This window comes from Vitis vinifera, chromosome 8 (assembly GCF_030704535.1).
Source record: "Vitis vinifera cultivar Pinot Noir 40024 chromosome 8, ASM3070453v1".
Lineage (NCBI taxonomy): Eukaryota > Viridiplantae > Streptophyta > Magnoliopsida > Vitales > Vitaceae > Vitis > Vitis vinifera.
Window position 1 is genome coordinate 3,867,796 of NC_081812.1, and position 27,823 is coordinate 3,895,618.

A 27,823-nucleotide genomic window follows, 5' to 3' on the forward strand; every position below is an offset into this window, starting at 1 on the left:
GGATAAATATAAAAATTTAAAAGTGAAGTGATAGTAATTTGTTAAAATAGGATTAATGAGATAAATGATTATACATTTAATATTAAAATTATAATTTATTTAATTCAAATGCATTCAATAATATAAAATAAACAATAATGCATATATAATTTTTAATATTTATGTTTTTATATTTATTTATCATATAAATTATATTAAAAAAAATTTTTGTTAAGAAAATTATAATGATGGTTTTTATATATTAATTAATTAATTAATTAAAATTTAAAGTAAAATAATTATAATTATAATTAATTAATTAATTATTAATAATGAGCTTTAACAAATTTATTGTGAACATATATTAGAAATGTGAACTTGACCAGTGGTAACAAGGCTTGAAAAAAGTAAATAATTTGATATTTCAAATTTGAAGGGGCAGGCAACTCACTGAGTTGACCACTGAAAATATTAGGAAATTTCTTGATAAATGACCATATTTTGGCGAAATTTTTGAAAAATCGATGACAAATTGGTTGATTGATAATTGGTATGGAATATCATATCGAACCTACAATAACCAAAACATATATCGGCGATATTTCGTCGAAAAATTCTGAAATTTCAAACCATACTTATAACTTTCCAAAAGTCAATTCAAATAACAACTAAGAACAAGTTTTCAAAAAAAATACTACACAACAATTTCAAACAACTCTTTTTCTTCTTTTGCCTCATTCGTTATCACTTCGAGTCTTTTTTTTCTTCTTCTTCCAGGTTCGTCTTAAATCCGGCTCTTGAACACTTCTTTCTTTGCAATTGGAAATGGGTCTTCAACACCTCCTTCTAGGTTCAACATCTCTCATTCCTCATAAAGCTTAAGTGTCGTAGGAATGAAAGATGAATTTCTCACAAGAACATGATATACAAATAGAGGGATTTCTCGCTAGAAATAAAAGGATTTATCATAGGAAAAATGGACGAATTTCTCATCGAAATGGAGCTCATAAATCAAGGAAATCTCACCGAAAATGGAGCTCGTAAATCAAAGGATTTCTCACCCAAAATGTACGTCATACATTAGTTCATAATCATTAATTAAATTGATAAGCATTTATTCATACTAATTTTTGAGTAAAACCAATTACTTCCTTAAGAAGATGACCAAACAGCTATACTCACAATTTTCTTTTTATAATATAAATCCACATTGATTTTAAGGATATCATATAATGATGCTATTAATTTGAGTGTTCAATTGATTCTCTAATTTTAAACCAAATATTGACACCAAAGAAAAACCAAAACTAAAAAGTTTGAGAATTTTCCATATGTGCCTAATTTTAAACCAAAAATTAGCACCAAAAAAAAACTAAAGCCACTAAGTTTAAGATTTTTCCATACCTACCTTGTTGTGCCCTCCCTCGTTAATTTTGTTTAATTATTTTTCAAAATGTTTTTATTTTAATTTTTTAATTATATTAAAAATATGTAACTTATCAATAAATAAAAGTTATAATTTATTAACAAACAAAAATCAGAAATTCTTATAATTTATTTTCATGAGAAGTAATTTCTTTTCTAATTATATGTGTTAAAAGGAGAAAAATAAATAAATAAATAAATATTTTTATTTGATGATAAATGTCAAATTGATAATATGTATAATAAATATATCATGATTATACTAGAAAATACTAAAAACTTCTAATAATAATAATAATAATAACAGCAATAAGTAAAGGACTAAAGTTGAAAGAAAAAAAATATATATATTTATCATATATAAAGAAAATAATAACAAATATATATATATATATATATATATATATATATATATATATATATATATATATATTATTTATTATTAAAAATAATAAAAAGAATATTTATATTAATATTTTCAAACCCTAAACAATGATTCTCTCTTGTTTTTATCCGAAAACAGGATGCTTCCTTGTTAATTATTCCAGACTTCATCAGCATACTATAAAATTGGAAAATCCAAGGATCATTCGATATAGAATAATTGAAAAGAATGTACCTTAATGTTTGGGTGGTTGATAGAGGGTCGGGTTAAAGGGCGGACTGCCCGACCCGGAAGTTTGGTGGGGCTCCGAATGGGATTTCTAGAACACCCGATCATATATAATATAATTAATTATAAATAGAGCAGTAGTTGGTGGTTACTTCCAAGAAATCAAATCACAGAGAAGAAACTACAGGAAAAGAAAAGAAATGAGACCCAACATTGTTTCTGAGGTAATCTCTGATCTATGTACCTTGTTTGGTTGCTGAGAAATGATGGGAAAAGCGAAGAAAATAAAATGAAAGCCTAGTACATTTAGAATTTCTCATGACTGATTGAGTTGAAAGTTCCAAGTTGTTTTGGTTTTCTTTCTTTCTTTCTTCTTCTTTGGTTTTCGCTGACAATTTCTAGGCAGACAAAAGAAGCTGACAATTTCAAGGCAGACAAACGGAGAAATTAGGTTTTGAGGTTTTGTGGTTTTGCCAGAAAGCCCTAAGTTTCTTTCAGTTGTTAGGAACGGTATAGAAATGCGTGTTCGAGATTTGAATCGTTGACTTGAAGATTCGTGCTTTGTATTGGTGAAACGATGCTATTTATGGATAAAGTCAATTGTTATGTTTTTTTACACCTGGCTGTGGTCGTTTTTCTGCTATTTGGTTCAATTGAGCTCCGTTTGGTTGCTGAGAAAATGTTGGTAGAAAGAAATTAAAATTTGAATCTCAGAATTTTGGTTAGTGAGGATAGAAAAAATAAAACTGCTAGTGATTAGTGCAAGGCGGCATGGTGGAGTTGGGTTAAATACTTATGTGCTGGTGATTAGGAAAAACGTAGGAGATGTTAGAGCTGTTAGAGCTGTTATTAAACACATTGCAATTGGAGAGTGAAACCCTGATGTCAACTTAAATAATTTGATTTGTTAAACTAATCCCTTTCAATTACTATTTATCAGGATAATTATAAAAGGTTTTGATGTTTTGTCTCTTGAGGAGTTCATACATATGGATCTAAGATAATCATTTTACTGGATGATAAATGGATAGTGCTGTAATGAAGCTTCCACTGAGTGTTATTTATATGGTTATAAGGAGAGCTGCATACTGGCATTTTTTATTGTGTTGAGCAAATGTGATATTTTTCCTTTCCTAGTTGATTGGGAAAATGAATTGAAATGGATAATGTGATGCAGAAGCTTAGTAACTAGTATTAAAAACCTTCCCATATGAAGGAGCCATCAAATATGTCAGCACCTCATTGTTTGACTGAATTGCTTTGTGCTTACTGGGATTTGAATTAGGCCTTGCCTGAACTTCTGCAATGGAATATATATTCTTCTACTTTGGAGCGAATGCTACACATCCAACTCCTCATTCTGACTGGCACAGCAATGCCCTTTTTCCTTCCCTTCAAGAATAAAATACCCACTCTTCACCAATTTCAAATTTGTCTTATATATCTGCTGGAATATGTAGTTAGGACAAGTACAATTCAATTGGAACATCTACAGTTTTCCCATATTTAAAAAAGGAACTATTTTAATAAGATCATGTACCTGTAAGTGCTAATAAATACTTTTTACATCTTGTATACCTTCTTTATCATCAGTACATTTTCTTTATCTATCCAAAAAACACTAATAAATACTTTTACTTTGGTGCTGGTTTTACAGGCAGGATTGCGTACTAGGTTTGGGCAGTGGTGGGACAATATCCCTTTTCTCACTTCTGCAGTTGTGATTATCTGTTCTATTATATACTTGGTCTGCCTTTTGGTTGGGTATGACTCCTTTGTCGAAATATGCTTCTCTCCATCTGCAATTATATCCCAATTCCAAGGTAAAAACTCCAACGCATTCCTCTTAGAAAATATTAATGGAACTATTTTTTTAAGCAACTATCTCATCATCCTTCACATAAGAATTTTGCTACTTCTTGCATAGTCCTGTAATTGCTTCATTGTTCACTGCAGTCCTTCATTTATGGAGTTTATGAATTATTTAAAATAAGTCCTTATTAACACTGCATGCTTTTCATTCGTGCTTTTTATAAGTAACATTTTTTGTCCTTTAGCATGCATTGCTTTTGTCTAACAGTAAATTATCCTTTACCTTTTAATTATTGCTGAGCATGTTGCATTAATATTACTAGTAGCTCATAAATGTTTCATGATCTCATTCTCTTGATGCACTTTACAAGAAGTAATTGTTTTGTATAATTTTGAGCCTAAATAAGGCCAATATGCACATTCCCTTTCTAGTACTGAAGTTTAAGAGTCTCTGCTTTTTCACTTATTCAGTATTTGCAGCCATATGCAAAGAAACCTTATGATTAGAACCATTGCTGGTGCAACAAATTTATGAAGCATGTGTTGTATTTTTTGAAAAATATTTAGGTGAATGAAGCATCCAGTGTCTATGTCTGATTAGTGTCACATAGTACTAGTGTGTAATTTTATCGCAAGACAATTCTATTATGTCATTTTGAATAATTAGCATGATCATTTAGTCTAAGATAGTTATTAAATGACATTTATTGTGGAAGTGAAATGTCATGGGTTATAGGTTTATAGAAACTATAACCTGCACAAAATCCCAGATTAAGTAGCTAACTTAGTCATGATTATTCAAATAATTAAAATTATTTAATTCTTAAAGTGATTAGAATTAAGAATCTTTATTTAATTCTATAGAGGGATGTATTCTTACTTTGATCAGATTCTGTATTTTGAGGGAAGGACTTTTCGTCCTTCTCTTGTATCTTTACTACTATTAATACAATATTCTTCATTTTTGATAAAAAAAATTTAATTCTTAAAGCATAAAGATAATTAATATTTAACTATTTCATTTTGCTGTATAGCCACTTAATGTTTCAATTTTCATATTAACATAATGACAATGTCAACAAATGCTGATTTCTGTTCATAACTAGTCCTTTTCAAGAAACAAATCACCAATCACCTAGGCTCTGCCTCCAGGTTTCAAACACATCTAGACTTGAAGGAATCCCCACTGGTAAACCCATATATGTAATATAAAGAAGGCCAATTTGCACCTAAGCATAGATGCCATGTTAGCCACATTCTTGGCAGTCCCTAAGAAACAACCTCACTCTTTTCCAAGTTGACATTTAACCATAAATAGCCCGAAAGCAAAGTTTATAACCAAAATATGACAACTGCTCCCCATTCACATCATAGAGTAACGAAGTATCATCAACGAATAGTAAATGAGAAATCTCCAACCCAGGATACTTCGTAGACCCCACGTTAAAGCTATGAATGAAGCTCTCGACCATTACCTCAAAAACTTGCTATACAATTATCACTTATTGCTTCCAATTCCTCTTTGTTGCGGAGTCATTTTTTTTCAGCTTTTTGTAGCTGTGGACAGGACTCCTCATCCTTCTCATGTACTTTTTGTACATATTTGATACATTTCTGTTTCCAATAAAATTAAAAAGAAAAAAAGGTTTTGAGTGTGTTAATCACATTTTATTTTGTTTAATGTGTAAGGGTTTTCATTAGGAGCAGAAGTGTATAGCAAAGTGCCAGGTTTGGAGGATAAAATTGTAGAATAGTTTACAGCAATTTGGAGTTTCAAAAACGTCATTACCTTTCATTCTAACATAAGTAGAAAAGTGAAGGTTAAAAGGGTAATTTCAACTTCCATTTTGCCACTATTCAGCCAACCAACTTGTCAATCTATCTATCTATCTCTATTAAAAACACCCTTAATTGCATTGTAACTTCATAAGTTGTTACAATGCCCCTCCAATTGGATTGAAACTTTTTTGCCATGGAGATCTACTCTCTCTCTAACACTAATATTAAAACAACCTTAATTGCATGATAACTTCATAAGTTGTTATAATGCCTCTCCAATTGGATTGAAAATTTTCTATCATGGATCTTCACTAGGAATATATTCCTTGTGTAAATGGTTGGGTACTACATTCAGAAGTAGTCTATAATCAAGGATAATCTGCATTTTGAGCTGTTGCCTAAATCTATGGGTTCTTAATGTTGGGTTGGGCTTGGCCTAGCTCATCCAAAGTCAACCGCCAAAACCTTGAGCCTAGCTCAATCCGGCCAAGCAGCCTTTGTTCAGCCTAGTTAAAGTTATGCCAGAATATGCAGCCTCGAGCTAGCAGCCTTATATTGCATTTTCCAGTGCTGATTTTGTTAGTTAAAATGTCCATGATTACAAAAATCTGAATACAGTTCAGTGCTTAGTCCTTGACCAGATCTGATTGTTGATAGAAGTTTCACTGTTTTATTGCAAAGCGAAAGAAAAAAAAAAAAACTGTGAAGGGCGAAATAATTGTGGATGTTTTGTAGTCTTTGTTTGTTTTTTTCCCCTGTTCGTCTTACTTCCGATGTAATGCATTTGTCATACTTAATAATTCTTGGTCTTCAAAAAATGATTTATGTCTGTCTTGTATGCAACTGTAATTAGTGGTGCCCTTATGGTCATGGATCTTACTCTTTTTCTCTGACAGTATACAGGATTTATACCGCCATTATCTTTCATGGTTCTCTGCTGCATGTTCTTTTCAATATGATGGCGTTGGTTCCTCTGGGTTCTGAGCTGGAGAGAATCATGGGATCTGTTCGCTTGTTTTACATGATAGTTTTATTGGCAACAAGCAATGCCATTTTCCATGTTCTTATTGCATCACTGGTAGCCTATAATCCTTTTTATTCATATCACTATCTCATGAACGAGTGTGCAATAGGCTTCTCAGGAATTTTATTTTCTATGATTGTTATAGAGACAAGTCTGAGTGGAGCTCAAACTAGAAGGTTAGTTTTCTCCATCTCGATCATTAAGTACTTGTTTGGCATTCCATCCGGTTCATATGCTGAGACTTTTAATTCTTGAGAGCTGAAATTTCCTTGAATTGGCATTCTCATTGGTCAAAGTATATGGAATTTTTGAAATAGCACTTAACTCTTACTTACCACTTTTAGTAAAGTTCATTTTTTCTGCATCTGCATCTGCATCTTTTTGAAGTAACCTCATAATTTAGCAATTCTGCATCTTTTTGAGCAAGAGAGAAGAAACCAAATTTTTTTTGCTCGTTCTAAAATGACATAAACATCCCTGAATATTTTACCAGTCTCTTTTTTAAAAAAAAAAAATGCAGAACTAGTTATTTCATAAATCATCTAAAGTGTTCCCCTTTTTATGAAATAAACTAGAACTTAGATAAGAAATTAGCATTTCTGACAGGGTTAAGACCAGAAGGAATCATCCACACCTGCCGCAAAAATGGGAGTTAGAACTCCTATGTTTTGCACAGGATATTTGCAGAAACTGTGATCTCTGCTAATGTTGTCAACAGTCTAGTATCAGCCGATGCCTGGGAATTGAGAATTTGCAACTTAAGTGTTGAATCTTGTGCACCTGCAAGATTAGATGTACACATGTAAACACATTCGCATGCATTTCTGTCAAGAGTGAATTCTTTGATGCAACTAATTAATTTTGAGTTTTGATTTCTCCAATAGACGGTATGAAGTTATTTCAATCTTCAACTACTGATCACGTCTTCTTTCCTGCAGTGTGTTTGGACTCTTTAATGTTCCTGCTAAATGGTAAATGTAGCAACATGCTTGCTGATGTTTCCTTTTATTCATTTAGAATTCCTTTAACATGTGGCATTTTATTTGAAATTGTTGTTTCAGGTATGCATGGATCCTATTGGTAGTGTTCCAGCTTCTTATGACGAATGTCTCATTGCTTGGACACCTATGTGGCATTTTGTCCGGATTTGCATGTCTGTTTCTCCATTGTGTTTAAATACATTACTAACTTCATGACTCTATTCTTTTGGCTTGTTAATATTTTGAAGGAAGCTAGTAGAAATTCTAAAACAGAAAATGTTTTGTGTGTTTCAGATACTTATGGGTTATTCAACTTTCTAATACCTGGAACCTCATTCTATTCTGCCATTGAGTCATCCTCATTACTTGTAAGTACTTCTTCAGGAACTGGATTTGTTGATGAAATAATTCTTCCTTCCAGTTTTTCTATAGAGTTCATGCCCTATATTATCTTTTGGACTGTACCCATATCTCACATGTTTACCATCTGAGCTATATATGTACTTGGGTTTCTGTAATTTGCTGTGATATCTTTCGTGAGGCCTCTTGGTCTGGTCAAAATCTTAGTGCAGTTTTAGAGTGATTTGGATACCATATGGAAATGAATATCTCCATTTTTGTACCATAGTATTTAAAGGCAATAAATGATACTTTAGAGTGGAGATGGAATTAGTGGTAGGGACATAAATGGACATTATTTCCTGGAATTATAACTACGGTGCTGTGCCCTTAATATAATGAACTCCTTCACATGGAGGATAAAATGCCATAGAATGATTTCATTTCCATGATTACAGTGTTGTGCCCTTAACATAATGTACTTATTCAAATGGTGATAAAATGCCATAGAATGATTTCATTTCCATGAGACATCAAAATCTGCCTCTGGTTATGATATCAATTTCATTGTTTAAATATCCAAATGGTAGATTTGGGACAAATATAATTAATGGTGGCCTTTTAACATAACAAAAACCCAGGATTGTATTTTGTGTCCATATGTTTGAATTCTACGGAAAAAAGTTTGCTTATTATATGGAATGCAGCAGAGTGGAGCAGTGCTCCATTCTTTCTGACACATCCTTTTGCATTGGTGGTGAAAGGATTTTCACAATCCCATTCATTATTTTGTATGTACACAAGCCAAAGCCCATAGCATTAGGGACATCTCCAGCACAGATGCATGGAGAATGCATAGCTGGTATAGAATCTTATGGAACTGGATTTGATTCTGCAAGTGGTTCAGTATGAACAGTGAATTTTTGTATGAAAGGATTAGAATTGCTGATAGGAGAGGAGAGAAAAACAAAGCAATCCTAAGAACACCTTCAATCCACTGTTCATTGATAGATGACATTTTGTATTAATCATCTCATGCCAAAAGCAACAAAAGATGAGTCTTTTTTCCTTCTCCCAAACCATTGGAGTGCCTAGTGGCTAAAGGAGCAAAGTTCATTTTCCTTTTGAGTAGAGCGTTGCATAAAAAGGTCTGGCCAGTCACAGTATATTCTGTCACTAAGAGCATTGGTCAAATTGTGCTGGAAATAATCTAGTAATTAGATGGATAAATTATATGGTTGATTTTGAAAAATGTGATCTCTAAACTTGGTCAAGCCCTCTTATGGAATTAGCTGCACTGTTTTCCACTTATTTCCACATGCACATTAAATATAAAGTCTAAGCACTTTGTTTGGCATCATTTTAATTAAGTTGCAGGGTTGTGTTCATAAATTTCATATGTGATTTTATGGTGCTACTGAGCGGTTCTTCTATTGACCTGTAATGATAATATTGTACTATCAGGGATTTTGATGAGTTCCACAAGACTTTACCAATATCTAAAGCATTTGTTACAGGGACCCTCTGCCTCTGGTTCTTTATGCTTGTTATTATTATTATTTTTTTATTAAAAAAATATTATCATTTCCTTTAAAACCAGGAATGTCATTTATACAGAGTGACAACTTTCTTGTTTAAATGCTAGTGTTGAATAATTGTAAGTTTATGCCAATGTAACTTATCAAAAATAAATAAATACATAAGTAAGTTTACATAAATGTAGTTAATAGAGTAGATCATTTGTTACATCTGATGGACATGACTTTAATTGAAGATGTGATTTTTGACAGGCTAATATTAGATTTTATGTTGTTGATGTCAAATACTTCATGAGGTAATTTGAATGATAATACTGATTGTTATTTTGTTAGGTTCTTGCAGAATGTAATCAAGCCTTCTTATTGATCTCTAACCCACTTCTTGATGCTTCTCCCATTCTCACCATGGAATACCCTTTTTTCTTTGCACGATAAATCATTAAGAAAATGATAAATTCTTTTCTTTGCCAAGATGAACTTGTGCAATATATCATGGTAACTATAAAAATTTAAACATGTTTTGCATTACATTGCAATTCTATGTATATTTGAGACAAACCTGTTGTTATGCTCTCTCAGTTAAAATATTTGGTCCTTGAATAAAAATATCTTTTATTTGATGGGTAGTCCCCAAATAAAATTATGAGCTTTTAATTTCTAATTTTCAGTCAAGTTGTGTGAGGCGACCAAAATTTATTTTGTGCACTGGTGGCAACCCTCAAGCTTACATTCCTACACATTCAAGCTCAAATACTTCACCCAGGTAGTTTCTCTTTTTCGCTTCTGGTTTTGTTTTTCCACCAGGAGTCCTCATTTAAGTTCTTTAAATAAAACAGTGGCTTAATATCTGGAAATATATGGAGAAACCTTTCTTCCTGGATGCCACAAAGGGGAATGTCTACCCAGGTATCAAGTCTTCCACCAAAGTAAATCTATTCTTTCACATTTTAGTGCATTATCTATGTACCTTCGCCTGCCATGGAACAAATAGTTTCCATTTTTGGCTCTTGAAGTATTTCTACATCCATGCATAGATTCAACTGTGATTAATTATGTTGCTTTAGCAAAACAATCCAATATTCTTGGAACCATTGTTCCATTCTTTACATTTAACAGTTGCAATGCAGTTTCCACTGGCTTTTGATGGTTGTGGGTCTTTCAGTTTAACCCAGTTTTGCCCATGGACTTATGGTATTTGTGGAAGCCTCCACCAAAGCGCTGAATTATCCATATCCCTAGGGCTAGGTTAAGTTTTGGCCTTTGTCATATTTTAATAGCTAAAGATTAAGGTTGCAGCTCAGGCAGGTCTGATTAGATTAGAGGTCTAACCCAAGTTCTACCCTTCACCCATAGCACTAGATTAGAGTGATAATTATTTTAATTGAGTACATGAAAAATACACTGGTTCATACTAACTTATTTTTTATTTCTTTGAAGTCATTTTATTTCTTCTAAAAACTATATGTTTACCTAAAGAAACAAATATTTTATGATACTTAAGTGTTCAAATACATGACATTTATCCTTTGTTAAGATATGCAACTTTTTCACTCTATAAATCATATACTTATCTTGCATGGGTTTGGGTGTGGTTGTGCATAGGTGTATGATCCTTCACATCTCCAAATTTTAGGATATGGAGACTCAGGTAAAAGGAATATAAATAATGGGTATAGACACTTGGACACAAAAAGGAAAAAATAATTAGAAATTGTAGAAGAAGAGAGATGGAAGAATGAAAGGTATAAAAAAAATTTCCTTGATCTATAGCTTGTACAGTGACTGACATATATATACAAAATTCCTAACACCTAAATTAGGAACTTTCCCAACATCATGACTTTCCTAATCTCAATCTTCCATAGAAATTAATCATAAGAAAAGATATTCTTGATAAAAAAATACTCCCCTTTTCTTTTTGTCTCTATTTTTTCTTTCTCGTCCTTAAATATCATGTAAAAATTCATTTCCCAACAGACTCCATTTTTATAAGTAACTACTAGCAAAGAAAGTTGAAAGTAAAACAATGAAATCGATTAAAACCGAATTGTCGTATCCAAACCAAATAGGAGTATCTGACAAGAATCACTTGCCTACACCATGTGATATGGTGTTGACATGACACTAGGTGAAGTCAAGAGAGTCCGGGCATCATAAGTTTTCATGTATGTATTCTTCTAATAATCTTTTGAGTTTTAAGTGATGGTTTATTGCATGTCATAACCCCCATTAAAATTTCATTTCAGAATTTCATGTTTTAATAGTAATTGTCATCTTACTATTGCGCCTTTGTGGGTAAGAGGAGGGAGAAGGCTTGGAGGGCTGCCCTTTTATGCTTATTGTGGACCTTATGGAAGGAAAGAAATGAAAGAGCGTTCAATGATTTTGAATGGTCAAACCAAGCTTTAAAACTTTCCTTTTTGTATACTCTTGTAAATTGGGCTAGGGTGTTTATGGAGGATCATACTTAGTCTATGATTGACTTTATAGAATGCTTTATGTCTAGATAGGGGAAATGTTTTTTTTTTTTTTTGGTCTTCTTTGTAGCTTTTTGGCATTCTGTTTGTATACTTCGTGTGTACTGTTTTCACCATTTCTAGGCGCTTCTAATACAAGCTCTATTTACCTATCAAAAAAAATTAGTAATTTTCATCATTTTCTTTGGAAAATTTTCAATATTGATATTTCCATATTCCAGTAGTAATATATGCATCTATATCAAAATTTCAATCCTTGATTAGGCATGACCACATGGGGATGTTGTATTTATATGCTTTCTATTTGTTAGGATTTCTTCTTGTACTAAGAAGTTGAGTAATAACATGTAGGCAACCCAAGAGAGTTCCAGGTTTCCTGGGAGGGGAAGGACTCTAAGTTCAAGCCGAAGTCAAACTACTCCTTCTGATTCTACTCTAGAGGCTAGACTATTGGATAATAGCAACCTAGACCATTCTTTAGATGTGGCAGCAAATACAACACAACAACAGGTACTGGATGAAAGGTATGGGAAGAATTTTTTGGTGCATGCTCAATACATTAATGTGTATGCTTAAGATTAACTTGCTCATTTTGTATCCCAGATAAATTGATACAAGGCAATTAACTCTAGCTTGCTCATTGAATTCTTGTTTTACTGCTCAGGAAATCTTTCCTAGTATCTAAAATGAGTAGCTGTGATCCCTAAAAATTTGGATGAATAAAAGAATGGTTGTTTGCATATGCTTATATTTTGTACCTTAAAAAAGGTTATGTTTTTTATTGATGAAAACATAAACAACTGACGTCAGACAATCACAGGGAATTTTAGGTTGAATGTATTGGAACTATGTACACAAGTATGCTTCATTGGAAACAAAATTAGAGCCCACGAAAGGTGGGAAAAAATGAAGTTCTGAAAAGAAAATATGGATTTCTGAACCCAATGATAAGAACAGGATCTCTGGTTGTGGGGCTGAAAGGAGTGAGGTGTGGGGAAGGTGGGAGTTGTTGGGATTTGTTTGAACTCAACTTCTTGCAAACATAGCAGTGAGTTATGTTTACAAATTGCCAAAATAGAAATGAATCTAAATGACCCAACAGCATTTTTCCCCATGAAATTTTGGCAGATAACTCACCTGAGTTCTGAATTGCCTTATAATTGATGCTGAGAACATGTCACAGGCTCTACCAAATGCATTCCAGTGTGATGAATTATGATGATCAACAGGAATGCTTCCCTTTTGTGGAGTTGAACAACTCTCTTATGTTATTAATTTATTGATGTTTCAGGCGGTCATCTGTAGATAGTGCTGCTGCAGTTGCAAGAGGCAATGCACACGATCAGGTTTTGCTTTTTCTTTAGAATAATTCAGATTGCTTCCCATGTTCCCTTTACAGGTTGATGATTCTTAGATACTTACTGTTTGTCGTCTGGATGCAGGATTCATTGGTGTCCGAAGAAGACATCCAAAAACTTGTATCAATGGGTTTTGAAAGGGTAAAAATCAGGACTGCTGTGTTCTTTTCATGTTTCTATTTTGAATTCTTGTCTCTCTTTTTCTATTATAATATTTTTAACACTTCAGGTGGTTGTAAATTACTCAAATAAGGTGGTCCACAATTTGCTTAGGCATAATACATAGAAACATAGCTGAGAAACCATGTGATGAAGCTAACTCATTAAAAAACACGTATGCATCCAGTTGAGTTGCAAGGGATTCTAAAGTGAGAATATGGATTTGTTTCAGACACAGGTAGAAGTTGCCCTTGCAGCCGCTGATGGAGATCTAAATATAGCGGTTGAAATTCTGAGCCAACAGGTGTGTATTTGAGACTTTGATTGTCTTCATCTCATTGGCTATCGGTCTCTTCTGTTTATTATCTGGGGACTAAATCCATTTGATCTGAATTTGCAGGGGTAGAGAAGCAAAAGGAGATATCTGCTTATCCTACTGATTGCCCATCTCATCATGTCTGCTTGGGTTAATCTCTTTACTCTCTTCTGTAAATTGCTCTGCTTGATCCCTTGTATTTTCTCTTTTTCCGGTTTTTTGGGGGGTTGGGTTTGGATTAGGATTATGTGGTTTCTGAATAGAAAAAAATCTTTACCGACATTTTACCAAGAGAAAAGCTCAAGATAATTAACGAAGTTCACAGCAACCATGCAAGTTGTACTGCACCATGTTCACTAAACTTCAAATTACCATCTTAAAAATTCATATTGATTAGGGTTTAATTTTTCCTGGATTAGCAGCGGCCACAAGTTTCTATTCAAAGTTATACTAGAGTGCAAATATTGGCCATACTTTTTTTTACTTTTATTTTTCTGCCTAGAAAAGATGATCTGATTATCTGTTCAAAGTTATGGTACCCATCTATCTCCCTTCATTTATGGGAAAACGGGAAATAGATTAAAATTAAAATAAATAAATAAATATTATTATTAAATATTAATTATCTTAGTAATGTTATTTCCATTAATATTATACCTATTATTAGAATTATTAATATTTTATTAATTTTATTAATTATATATTTATTATTATAATGTCAACTACTAAAAGGTTTTTTTTTTTTTTTTTTCTTTTAATTCACAGGCTGGTAAATTTCATTATAAAATTCATTCATGATGGTGATTCACAACATGTACTATATGCATTAAGCATTATTAGCACATAAATTAAGATATTTGTAGTTTCCAAACACAACATATATCCGTAAGTAGAAACTTATCCCAAGTAGGGCTTTTTAAGTCTTTTGGTGTAAGTTTTTGTTAGGCTGAACAGAACTAGTAACTTCAACCAAACAAGACCTAAGGAGTCATTAGAGAAAAGAATAAAAAAAATCAGGAAATTTGTTAGTAGAAAGAAAATTCCAATGTCCAGGTAAAAAAATTGATTGACCAACAATGACCTGGCAGTGGGTTTAAGAAAATTTCTTTCTATTTCGTCCTGAGCACTCCATGGACTTGGAAACGCCTTCTGTGGTTTAGTCTGACTTGCTAGGTGAAGATGATAACCGACTCTTCTTGCAGATTGAGGTCCATTCTACAACATTTCACGCAAAGACAATTTTTTTTTTTTGTTTGAATGATATAAATAATTTTAACCATTAACAGTTGGAGAGTAATTTTTACACTTATTTAAGATTATTTTTAAAAATCTATCAACAATCATCTCTAAAGAAATAATGCAAAATGAAAGATCTTTAATACATTAAGATTCGGCCAAAAGTTCAAAAAAAAAAAAAAACCTGCAAATTAACCTGTATGGACCATTTTGGTTGTGTTTTTTAATGCGTTATTGCACCCTTTCGCTTGTTAGGTATTTTTTATTTCAACCCTTAAGAGTAGGTTTGAAAATAATTTTTAAAAACACTTTTTGAAAAAACATTAGGACTCTGTTTAATAGTGATTTTAGAAAATATTTTTAATATTTCTAATATTTGAAATTTTTTAACATTAAGTGTTAAAAATATTAAAAATATTTTTTAAAATTACTCTCAAATATACTCTAAGAGTTTGACGGTAATTCTAAGAAGTATTTATATCATTTTTAACATAAAAAAAATAAAAATTTTAAATATTAAAAATATTAAAATTACTTTTTAGAATCATTATCAAACAGACTCTAAGCATTTAATAAAATTTAAGAAATATTTTTTAAAATTTGAATAAAAATTTTAAAAAAAATCACTTAATAGTATTAAAAAATCATTTATAATTTTTTTTTAAAAAATATTTGATAAATGATTTTTCTAAAAACACTTTATAAGAAAACACTTTTACTAAATATTTGAAGTAGAAAAAACCCACTCTTAGTCTATTGTTCTATTTCCCTATCAAAAAATAATAAACAAAGCAAGAATGAGTCCCAGGGAAACATACTACAGCAATTCAGCAAAATTCCGAGGCGGAAAATTAAGTCGGAAAAGTAATCAATAAAAAGTTTAAGGCGTTGAGTTTAAGTAAAATACTAAAATTGACCATAAATTATTGCAGCTTCCCTCCTTCCAAAAGTTGCCAGCATAATATGTATGCACATGCATTACACCAAAAAGGAAAGAGCCTAGCCATTCTCTAGACCAAACCCCTTTACAGCTACAATACTGAAAACTCTTTCTTTTAATTTCTTTTTCCTTTTGATCTATTTATTCACTGCAAAGTGGAAAACTCATGGCCTTTCATAGCAGATTTTGCAGTTAACACCCCCCAAACATTCGCTCCAGCTTTCTTGGAAGTGTTTATAGGTATTCACCAGCAACTCACCCAGTATTCTGCGTGTTCTCTTCTGTGATCTCTGTGTTCAGATCATTAGATGCAGACATGGAACGATAAAAAAAATCTCCATTGTCCTTGTGACAAATCTCACAGTAGTTGGTGAATCACCACCCATCCTCAGTTTATCCTACAAGTGACCGAGGGTAACAACCTCTATCATTTGGTAAGGTAGATCCTACAGATTTGAGACGGACAGAAAAGACAACAAAAAAGACGGTAGCCCAACACAAAGTAACTTTAAGGGGTGGGGATTTTGGACCTGAACCTTGGGGATATTTTCATTCATCTCTTCCAACTTATAGAATATAGCAATCACATTGAGTTGGTAATGTCACCATGTCACTTCGTGCAATCCTTCATGGATGAAGCTCTGTAAGAATTGTGCAGTTGCTCTATCCACTAAGCATGCCCTATGAAAACATACAGATCCTAATGTAAAATGAGTAGCAAGTATGACTTACAGAACCCAAGTGACCATAGTGGCCGCATTTGTAGCAAGAAGCTTGTCGCGGTATATCTGGGAAATCAACACAGCAAAGATGGCCATATCTCTTGCACACATAACATTGTATTTCCTGCTCATCCAAAATTCTCATAAAACAAGATTCCAAAACCATTTTCAGTTGGACTTTTCTGATGTGTTCCATCCTGAATATGAAAAAAGACGAACAAGGCCACAGAATATCATACAAACCTTCAGATCATCAGAGGAATACTCGTTCCTACAAAAAAGCATATCATGCCCTGAACCTCCGCATCTTAAACATATCATGGAACTTGGACAGTTCCCTTGGTTTTTCTCTGGACAACTTCTGGTATGCTGACTTCTTTCATAGACAAAGCAATTACGAGCCTGCTGAGATACCACAGATGATTATAATGTCATACTGAGTAAACTATATTAAAATAATCAAAATTTCCTACATCTGGCAGAAGTACCTCACAGTAAGGATTCATTGGGAAAGCTATGACAGTTTTCTCCTTTTTTCAATGTTAGGCAAATTGCAAATGTTTATTAAAAGGAAGAGCACAATTGGAGTGCAACCCAATCACGAGGTATGTATGAGACCAAGGACTTCATAAAGAGAAATAGAAGCCACATCATAACGGCCTAAAGTCAACTCAAGCTATCAATAAAGTTTGTCTTTAGGAATCAGATCTTTTAAAGTCAATTCCAAACTAGTCTCCAAAAATCCTACAATTCTGCCCTTCCTGATGCTTCAAAAGCAAGCATAAGAAGGTCATCCTCCAAGCCTTCTTACAACCTCTTTTGATTGAACAAGGAGAACACCAACGACCCCAAGCTGTTGGCCCCCACACAATGGTTAGCTGACTCTGGTCTTTGTATTAAACGACTTCACTTAACAAAAATTCACCCTTGTCAAACAAGTTGATCAGTTGTAATAGATAATACCCATTTTAGAAGGACCCCCAACATCCCTAATTTACTTAGCTGAAAACTAAGAAAAAACTCACGTAACTTAAAGATTTGTAAAAGGACTCTCCATGTCAACAGATCTTCACAACCCCATGTGCAATCATAGGGTGAATAGGCCACAAAAAAGACTGCATTAACTCTGATTCTGAATCAATGAAACTCCTCCAGAACCCAAGCCTCGCCCCACAACAAAGAGGAACTAAACAAAATGCCCACAGAAAAACCTTAACACATGATGAGCAACTGCCCACTGTACAACAAAGTAAAGAGACCACCTTGGTCCACGTTCTCCACCAGGATTGACCCACAGTCCTCAATTGATATTTAGACCAGACACCACCCCAGAACACAAGAGAGTCTACATAGACGTATCAACTGCTAACTGTTAGGTTCACAAAACAGAAGTGAATCATCAGTAAGAACTGAAACCTCCACTTCTCCCCAACCCCCCTTCCCCCACCACTTCTGAATTGAAAAATCTCAAAGCCTTCATCACTAGAATGGATAAATAGGGAGAAAGAGGATCCTCCTGCCTCAACCTTCTCAAGCTTTGGAGGAACTGATTAGGGTCCTATTCACCAAGACCAAAACCCTAACCAATGAGATGCAAAACCTAATCCATCCACTGATAAGTGAGAGAAAAAAGAACGAAGGAAAGAAAGAAACATCTAATCCATCCAAGTCATTTCTGACAGCACCACATTCTGCTCATGCTCGAAAAAGCAACAAATCTGAATTTACGTGATAATAAGTTTTTTAATACCCACTTATGTGGTGCTAAAACTCTCAAGAAGTAACCTCATTCTCAAATAAAAGAGCATCCAGGATCTGCTTTCCCTCCAAAAGGGCATTCTAAAAATCAAACACCACTTTCTCATTTATTACTTTAGATTATTAGTCAAAAATTTTGTGAAGAAAAAAATGAACAAAGCCACCCAGCAAAATAATGGGCTAAAATACTTAGTATCCTCCATCCTTTTCTTATAAACCCCCACTAAGAATGTACATTTAGCTCACTCCAGATGACCCAAATGTATAGAAATGATGAAGAAAAAGCCCTAAATGTCCCTAGACCATGACATTGCAACAAAATGTAATGGGAATCCTATCTGAACCTGGGGCTTTATCCCCACTCAGGTCAACTAAAGACACCAATATCTCCTCTTTGCTGAAAGAACCCTCTAGAGTTTGGCCGCTCTACCTATCAGTATGGTAAAAAAATCTTTTCTTTTTTTATTAATACATATCAGAAACAAAATATATCATTTCTATTAATTAAAAAGATCAAAAGGCCAATGTACAAACTTAGATCAAGAAGGGGAACGAAATCCTTATAATGAACCATATAGTTGAACAAATGAGAGAATGAACCACATTTTCTAAGAACTATGTTGATCACTTGCAAAATCATGTCCAAGGGACCCTAATCTAGCACTTTGTCACTGGCAACAACCAACTCTACCTCAGCCTCTATAATGATATGGTGTATAAATAATAAAATAAATTATACTAATTTTCCAAAATTTCCAAGTACCCAACAAAAATAAAATCACTCGATCCATGTGGCTACATGATATTGCTCAAGAAGAAACCTTACATCCTTTTTGACATCTAACTCTATCTAGAATAATAAGGTAAGACAAAATGTTTTATGTAATCCATCTACCTACCATAAACCTCCCTTATCTATATACCTATTGACATTTGACTGACCTTGCTCTTGCCACAACATTTGCACCTTTCCTTTTAAACTTTGTCAGAGTAGTTTTCCACATTGAATGGAGACTTTGGATGGTCTAGAGGAATCTTAACCAAGGAAAATCCAAGGCCAATCAGTTAACAACTATCAATTAGAATGTTTTATGTAATGGAGTTGTATCACTACTAAGCTGAGGAGTTTAGATAGCTAAATTTGTTCCAAAAAACTAAAGAGTTTAGGAATCCTGAATTACAAATTTACGACTAATCAAGCTTACCCTCTGAAAGAACAAGTTCTGTGCTTAGAAGACTTTGTAATAAGAAAAATGAATTTATAGATAGCAAAAATACACAAGATATATACAACATGTGTCAAAAGGCTAGAGAAAACACAAAAAACTACTCCCTTCCTCGGTAAGATTCCAACCAATTTATGAAATCAAAGCATTGCACCTTTTTCTATGTACATCCTAACCTATAGTAAGAGGTTATTTTTTAGATAGGAAACGACAAAGGCATATATTGATAAAAAGGAAAGTACAAGAGAAGGATGAGGAATCCTCCCACCAAAGAAAACAAAACTACAAGGAAACAAATGCGAGAAAATACAAAGTAGATACAGACAACTGCTATAAGTTAGGCCAACCCATTGGAGTTGCACGCCGCTAACCAATCAAGGTGTATCACATTAAGGGGAATCCCCTTAAAAACCTTAGAACAAAAAGCCCAAAGAGAAGCAAGGAAATGAATCATGTCCCAAAGGTTCTCTGAATTCCTTGTTTTATCCTCAAAAATCCTTGCATTTCTTTCCCGCCACACCACCCATAATAAAGCGATGCACGCAGTTTGCCATAATACAATCCCTCTCTTAGAAGATCCAAAGCCATTAAGATTGGTAGATAGCATGTCAAAGATGCTCCTAGGAGGGACCCAATCTATCTTTGTTAATTGAAATAATTTGTACCACAACCCCATCGTCAGAGGGCAATGAAGAAAAAGATGATCTACTGTTTCTCCATGCTTCATGCCCAACATGCAAATATCGGGACTAAGTGCTTTGTAGGGTCTTCTCAACTGTAGCATGTCGTTAGTATTTACCTTCTTGTGAGCCACTAACCAGACAAAGGACTTGATTTTGAAAGGGACTTGAGAATTCTAGACTAACTTGGTAGGGAAAACTGAAGGCAAACCAGAAATTTGGGATAAGGCAAGAAAGAAAGATTTGACTGTGAAAAGTCCTGAAGAAGATAAAGACCAAGATCTCTTAACTAGAACCGAAGGTGATAAATGTATATGATCAAGAGACCGCATGAGACTTTCTAAATCTTCTATCTCGGAATCGGAAAGGTTACGGTGGAAGTTAAAGTTCCAAGAGAAGGGGCAAGTGGATTCGAGAATTGAAGAAATAGGAATGTTTTTATCCATGACTACTCTAAGTAGTCTTGGATAACGGACCCCCAGAGGTCGATCCCCCCACCACAAGTCTTCCCAGAACCGAATTCTTTCCCCATCTCCTACCATGAACCGAGTAAACTTGGAAAAATCTTGGAAAACTTGTGCAATAGCCTTCCAAGGACAACGATGTGACCATCTAACAACAGTGTTGGCGTCCCAACCATTAGAGTGTGATCCATAAATGCTTAAAATGACCTGATGCCACAACGTTGAACCCTCCCTAGGATACCTCCACAACCATTTCCCTAAGAGAGCGGAATTCCGTAAGGAAATCCTTCCGAGATCCAAACCCCCTATCGTCTTCGGATTACACACTACATCCCAACTAACTAGATGATCTCTTTTGCCTTCCCCAACCCCATACCATAAAAAATCTCTTTGCAACCTCTCAATTCTTACTGCCACGGAGGCGGGAATCTTAAACAAGGAAAGAAAGTAACAAGGCATATAGTAAGAGGTTATTTAGGAATGAGCATTTCAATGTTCGATCAAGCCACTCCTCATTTTTGTTCAGTATTTGATTCATTTATTCCCATATTGTCCTAAAAATGCCTTGTTTTTCTTCTACAAAAGAACCATGCTAGCTTGAAAGAGTCTCCCACACCATGGAAGGTAGTACCCAAACAATGTCAAATGAAGAGAAGAGCAACTGTCATAACACTGTTGATTTGATATAGTGAAGGAATTCAGATCAATTAAATCCTCATCATCTTTTACATAGGAAACATTTGTTCATCAACGACCACCCTCTTCTCTAAAGTTAATATAAAGTCAACACTTTTCCCAAATTAGCTTCCCAAGAAAAAAAGCTTGCTTTAAACGAGACTCATAAATTCTAAATAATGCTCATTGGGAAAGGAATTGAATTCCCTAGCTTGGAATAGAATAAAAAATTTTGACAGAAAAAACTTCATTCCTTGAGTCCATTCAAACCACTCTATCCATTTCTTCCCTAGTCACCGACTTTCTTGCAATCTTGAGCAAAAAGTCTTTTGAATTTTCTTGCTTTGAATCGTTTAAGTGTGTACAGAAGCAAGAATTTCAATGACCAACCCCTCCCTCTTCCCATCGACACCACATACCTATCACATCGGTCTCATCTATGCAATCAATCAACCATCTCACTAACTATAACTTTTTCTCCAAAGCCCCATCTCCAAAAGAAAGTCTCATTTAATCTTCTTGAGCCTCACTATAACCTTGGACGTAAAGTAGATAGGCAGGCTGAACACCCCACCCCACCCCACCCCCCACCTAATTGCCTTCTCCAAACGACAATCTTTCGCATCTCATCCCATAATGACAATGAACTGAGGGGAGCAGAACCTAAGGGGAGTAACACAAACCACTTTATGCATCTAGAATGATAGAATAAATTTAAAGATAATTCTTGAATGAGTAAAGAACCACATGAATTTGAGAAGGCAAAAGTATCTTTCCATGTCATACTCTTCATTGGGTGTGATTTAAATACTGCTTAGCAAAGAATTTCTTTAGCAACAAAAATAAATTCTTCAATTAGAAAATAGATGCATACAAAGTTTAACATCAAAACACTAAAGAAATCTGAGTCAGACAGAATGATTTTATGAAGTAATGTTACAAAACCTGTTTGCAATGATTCCCACTATGCTTAAAGCTCCCACAAAGGAAGCATGGTTTCTTCTGCTTTTCTGCAGAACAGGCAACTGCTGTTGGAGCTTCTTCTTCACTATTGTGGCACATTCTCCAGCTACTTTCTGGAGGATCAAAACATCTAGGTGCTTGCTGGTAAAAGAAGTGAAAGCAAAGCAAATACCATTATCATAAATTTTTGGAACTATTATTTTGAATTTAATTTCTCAACTTACAAGAAGTTTCTGCAGCACGATATTGTCTTTTATATCAATGGATTCAATTTGGAATAATTTCACTGTATCAACACTCTTGCATGTGTCCACCTGCTTCTGTTCTCTCACACTATCAACCTAAAGTAAGAGAAATGTAACAAAGGTCATTTCAAACCAGCAAGCTCCACTTCTTGGTGGCCTTCCTAAAAATAAGATGCATTTATATATATATACACACACCCAAATTTTAAAAAAAAAAATGGGGGGAGAGGTGGGTGTGAGGGTTGTTGGGTAGGGTTAGTGAGCAACAAGAAAAGAAAGTCATGTAAAACTAGAGAATTCTGAAGTTGCAATTGAAACCCTTTCCTCCAACTGCATTTGAAGTTGGTCAAAGGATTATTGTTGCTTTTATCCTTGCACTGAACTTTATAATAAACAGCCACACTTTACTGAGTGCTAACACATACGTCTAGGTTAATATGAAAATAAAGGCATCAGTTAAAATGCACAAGATTAACTATGGTTGTCAGTAATTGAAAAATAATCAATAGTGAATGGAAAAGGAACACTTTTTTTTTTCTTTTGATGGGAAGGATGAGATATAATATAAAAATTTTAAACAAACAAAAAAGGTAAGAACTAAACTACTTAGGATGCCCTCTAGTGCTTCAATCTTGTCAGTGTTACTGTTTCTTGAACTCCTTCACACCCACAATCATGGATGCTGAATCTCCATAACCTCTGGGGCTGCTCAAGTCCTCGAGTTTTTCTTTCCTTTTTTTTAAAAAAAAATCAAACACAATAAATTTGATTGCATGAATTACTAAGTACAATTAAGGATAAGATGTCCTTCAAATATATACAAAATCTAATAAAAAACAAAGAAAGTTAAACTGCTCTAGGAATGTTGAGTCTTCTTCTAAAGATGACAAGATAATATTCATTGCCCCTGGACATATCTGGTCTCATTCCATTGAAGCTATCCTTTTGTTTGAAATCTACTTCCCATCTCCTTCTCTTGCATCAGACCTTCTCCATGATATTGAGTTTCATATACTCATTTTCTAAAAGAGGCTATAATTGTAATTGTATACAAGTATCATCATGTACCTTCTTAGACTATAGAATTGATATATATATATATTACTAACAAGCATGTGCTATTTCTTACTACTCCAAACCAAATTCCCTCTCAAGAAAGTACAATAGCTAGATGTTGATCTCCTATCAATAACTAATCTTGCCTCATCAACATCTGCATTAACCTCAAGTGTCATCCTCCTAGCTTCTTTTTTTACCAAAACATCACTATTAGGAATTAACTTCAGAGTATCTAAGTATCCAAGTAACTACCTCCATTTGTACGTCCTTGAGATTGTGCATTAACTAGCTCACCATACTAGGAGCATATGCTATATAAGGTCTGGTATGTAATAAATGAAGCATTGATACCTTTCTCTCTCAACTAGAGGACTCTCTAGTCCTTCATCAAGTTTGTGACCAACCTTAATTGGTGTATTTGTTGGCTTAAACCCCAATAGTCCAATCTCTCCGAGATCTAAAATGTAATTTTTCCATGAAATCATGATTCCCTCCTTTAATTGAGCAACTTCAATACCTTGACAGCACATCCTATGTCCTTACTAGCAAACTTTTTTTTCCAATTTCTCTTTTAATCACTCCATTTCTTCTAAATCATATCTTGTCACAATGATATCATCAACATACAAACTGAGAGTAGTCATTTTATCATACCTAGAGTGTTTAACAAATAGTGTATGATTCCCTTGGCTTTAAATATAATTCATGCTTTTCATTGTCTTAGTAAACCTTCTAAACCAAGCTTTAAGGAACTATTTAAGCCCATCCAGAGCCTTCTTCAATTGACAGACCTTGTTCCCTAGAGATTTTCTTCTAGACCAAGCGATATCTCCATATAAACCACCTCCTCTTAATTCCCATGGAAGAGTGCATTATTTACATCAAATTGCTATAAGGGCCAATCAAACTTAGTAGCAAGAGATAGCAATATTCAAAGTTAGTACTAAGAGATAGCAATATATAAATAGTATTTATCCTTACCACCAAAGCAAAGGTTTCTTGATAATCTATCCAATGATTTTGAGTATATCCATTAATTATAAAATCTTACCTTATGCCCCTCGAGTGTCTCATCTGCCTCATATTTTACTATAAACACCCACTTACGACCAACCTATTTCTTCCCAACTGGAAGATCCAAAATATGTGGAAAAACCATTCCAAGCCCCAAATCATAAGGGCTCATGCATCCAAACATCCTAAGAATCTAGATCTAAGCACAACAGAAGTTGTCATAAACAAAAACTTAGATCTAGGGGTTTACAACATTTTTCCTATGATCTAGATGTCCCTAAATCAAAATCCAATCAATGAAGAAGGTCTCAATCACCTCGTGATCCCCCCACCCGATTACTCCTCCCTTGAATCTTTGCACTTATGTAGAGTGGCTACACCTTTTGAGTGAGAGTGAAAAAGAGAGAGAGAGAGATGGAGGCTCTTTGGAAGATAAAGACTAAGAGTGTGTCTAACCTTAAACTCCTAAAGGTTTTATATAGACTTCCTTGTGTGTTTAAATGACTTTGGCCCATCTATAAATTGGGTCATACTCAATGAGTCTTAATTAATTAATTAGCTCTATTGGGTTTCAATTAATTAATTAACCCAATCCCAAAAACCCAAAAAATAATTAATCATAAAATCCTGTGCAGCCTTGCGCTTTTACCAAAATGTCCTTTACACTAAATGATTAATTCTTCATAAACCTCAAGCTTTCATGCCAAAAAAGAATATGAACTCAACTAGGAACCATTAAAACCCATAGAAAATTCTTAACTCCCTCATATTTCAATTATGAAGTTGACTCAGCATTCCACTAAAGTTAGTTAACTATACTCCAATACCCTATGAAATTTATATTAAGATGAAAATTGATTAAATCCAAATCACTACATGTCCATAATCTAATAAGGTAGATACTATCAACCTCCCAAGATTAACTCAACTATTCTTAAGTCTCAAATCCTTTTATTTTGTGATCAATTGACCTATTATAATCCACAAAGAATATATGTCAAATTCCACTTAAGGAATTATTTAGATTACATGATCACAAGTCCTTAAGATCACCAAAGGAGACGCTTTATCTCAATTCTATGAGATATCACAATGCCTATTTTGAGAATTCCTATTGTCATGTGTTTTAATCAATAGTGACTCAATCTATAAGAAATATATGACCACCTTACGATCTCATTCATGGATCAAAGTCACTGTAAACTTCAACATTAGCTCAATATTCTCTCAAAATTGAGAGCTCATGCAGCATAATAGTTTAGTGAAGTCATGACTACCCGATAGCTAATATCATGATTTATTGCAAGTCCTATCTAATATCCAACCATACATACTAGTGCACTCACTATGGGAAACTCATCTCGATGACTAAGACAAGTCATTCTTCTAATTAGGAGGTAGTGCACTAAACTCTCAAATAGGTTGTCTAATTCCATGAATCAGTTGTGAACAACTTATCATCTTGCAAGGAACTCATGACTCATATTTATTGTGTAACTCCTGATGTATCCAAGTCATGTACAATGCAAGTGATATAGGTGTGAATGCTCAAATAAGAAATAATACAATCATGGATATAAAAGTGAAATAAAAAATCACAATAAACAAATATATATAAATGAAATTTTATTTTATTACATCATGTCATACTTTTAAGAGCTCTATCCTAACAGGTCGATCATCTCTTTCTACATTGTCCACTAACTTTGGGATTATGGCACAAATTAGTCAGTCTTGTCAATTTGGATTAAGTTCCTCTAAAGCGTATATGCAACATGTTTACCATCTCTTATAAGGGTTTAAGGAGTACCAAGAAAGACAAAGTCCCCTAGCAAATAGCTTGCCTCACTTTGATTTGGATCTTGTGGTAGGAACTAACTAGTAGGATTTTTTAGGACAAGGGGAGAACTTTAGAAACTATATGGGACCTAATTCAATTCAATTCCACTTTTTGAGCATCCTACACCAACATTTTTAAAGGCATTCCTCTCAATATTATTCAACTTGATTGGAACTATGTGTAGAACAAAAGGGTGTGGTTAGCAAGGAGAGGAAGATTTTGGTTGGAGATATTATCAACCATATGGAATATTAAGTTGTTTTTTGCATATTCCCATGCATTGTAAAGGTCTCCCGAATATAGTGGAGGAGTTTAGTCTAATACTTTTTTATTAGTTATTATATTTTAGGGAGGATTCCTCATCCTTCTCTTATACTTATTACCATATTTAATACATACTTTGTTTTTATAAAGGAGAAAACACAACTTTCCTTTGAGAAAGTAGAGCCCTTGAGAAATTATCTCATTTAGTGATATAGTTAATTGCTTACATGGACAAGAAGAAAAGAGCATTTGGTATTAGAGACTAGTTTGTTCTTAAAAAGGCTTTGCTTAGCAAACGGTGTTAAAGGTTTACCTCTGGAAGGATGCCCCTTTGGAGATGGGTTATAGTGGGGAAGTTTGGAGAAGAAGTAGGTGGCCAATGTCCCCACAAAGTGAGGTATGTGTATGGGGTTAGGTTATGAAAGGCAATAAGGAAAGGATGAGAAGTCTTCAAAAGTATAAACAATTTTGTTACAAATGAAGGCAATAACATGAAGTTGTATGGACATTTGTTGTGGTGAATCTCCATTATCTTTTTCCCTTTCTTGTTCACAATTATCAACTTAAAGGATGCTTTGATCATGGATGTGTGGGAACATTTCCATGGTTAGGAGTTGGATAGGATTGAGGGCTTTTTCATGATATAAGAAAAACCATTAATGAGAAATGTAGAGGATAGATTGATTTGGAAGGAATTAGACTCTATTATCATTTGGAGCTAGAATTTGGAAAGGAATTTCCTACGACAGTTATTGGAATTCATGGATCCCATCAAAGGTGTGGTTATTTGAATGGGATGTGGCTTGAGGCAGGATTTGGATGTAGGCTCAATTAAACTGGTGAGGTTGGAATTTGGTAAATCGTTGCTATCTTCAACAAGGATGAAGAAGAATAAGCTATTAACATCCTTGTTCATTTGCAAAATCATTGTTAATTTT

General features: G+C 33.8%; 2 protein-coding genes across 17 annotated transcripts in view; one reads left to right on the forward strand and one right to left on the reverse strand.

The window, feature by feature from the left end:
• The first annotated feature begins 2,130 nt into the window (after window positions 1-2,130).
• LOC100258103 (rhomboid-like protein 15) lies at window positions 2,131-14,203 on the forward strand. Of its 4 annotated transcripts, XM_002267110.5 has the most exons (13): window positions 2,131-2,241; window positions 3,675-3,840; window positions 6,505-6,808; window positions 7,571-7,603; window positions 7,694-7,785; window positions 7,907-7,980; window positions 10,158-10,252; window positions 10,326-10,395; window positions 12,318-12,490; window positions 13,258-13,312; window positions 13,409-13,465; window positions 13,716-13,787; window positions 13,884-14,203. In XM_002267110.5, exons 1-13 carry the CDS (start codon window positions 2,218-2,220, stop codon window positions 13,887-13,889), a joined length of 1,221 nt encoding a protein of 406 aa, XP_002267146.2. In that variant the 5' UTR covers window positions 2,131-2,217; the 3' UTR covers window positions 13,890-14,203. The 4 variants fall into 4 exon arrangements, with proteins under 4 accessions (XP_002267146.2, XP_010653213.1, XP_059594872.1 ...); XM_010654911.2 differs by lacking the exon at window positions 13,884-14,203 and having other exon boundaries at window positions 13,716-13,799; XM_059738889.1 differs by lacking the exons at window positions 10,158-10,252; window positions 10,326-10,395.
• Window positions 14,204-15,886: 1,683 nt separating this feature from the next.
• Window positions 15,887-27,823, reverse strand: part of LOC100252970 (uncharacterized) — a 47,663-nt gene continuing 35,726 nt past the window's right edge. For 5 of the 13 annotated variants that reach the window (XM_019221848.2, XM_059738894.1, XM_019221850.2 and 2 more), the window contains 4 exons: window positions 22,688-22,804; window positions 22,446-22,604; window positions 16,941-17,102; window positions 15,887-16,821 (listed from right to left, as the gene is read on the reverse strand). In XM_019221848.2, the coding sequence (XP_019077393.1) occupies window positions 16,657-16,821; window positions 16,941-17,102; window positions 22,446-22,604; window positions 22,688-22,804 (603 nt within the window). In that variant the 3' untranslated portion in view covers window positions 15,887-16,656. The remainder of the gene's footprint in view (window positions 16,822-16,940; window positions 17,103-22,445; window positions 22,605-22,687; window positions 22,805-27,823) is intronic. The other 8 variants (XR_009466335.1, XR_009466334.1, XR_009466332.1 and 5 more) reach the window with 8 other exon arrangements.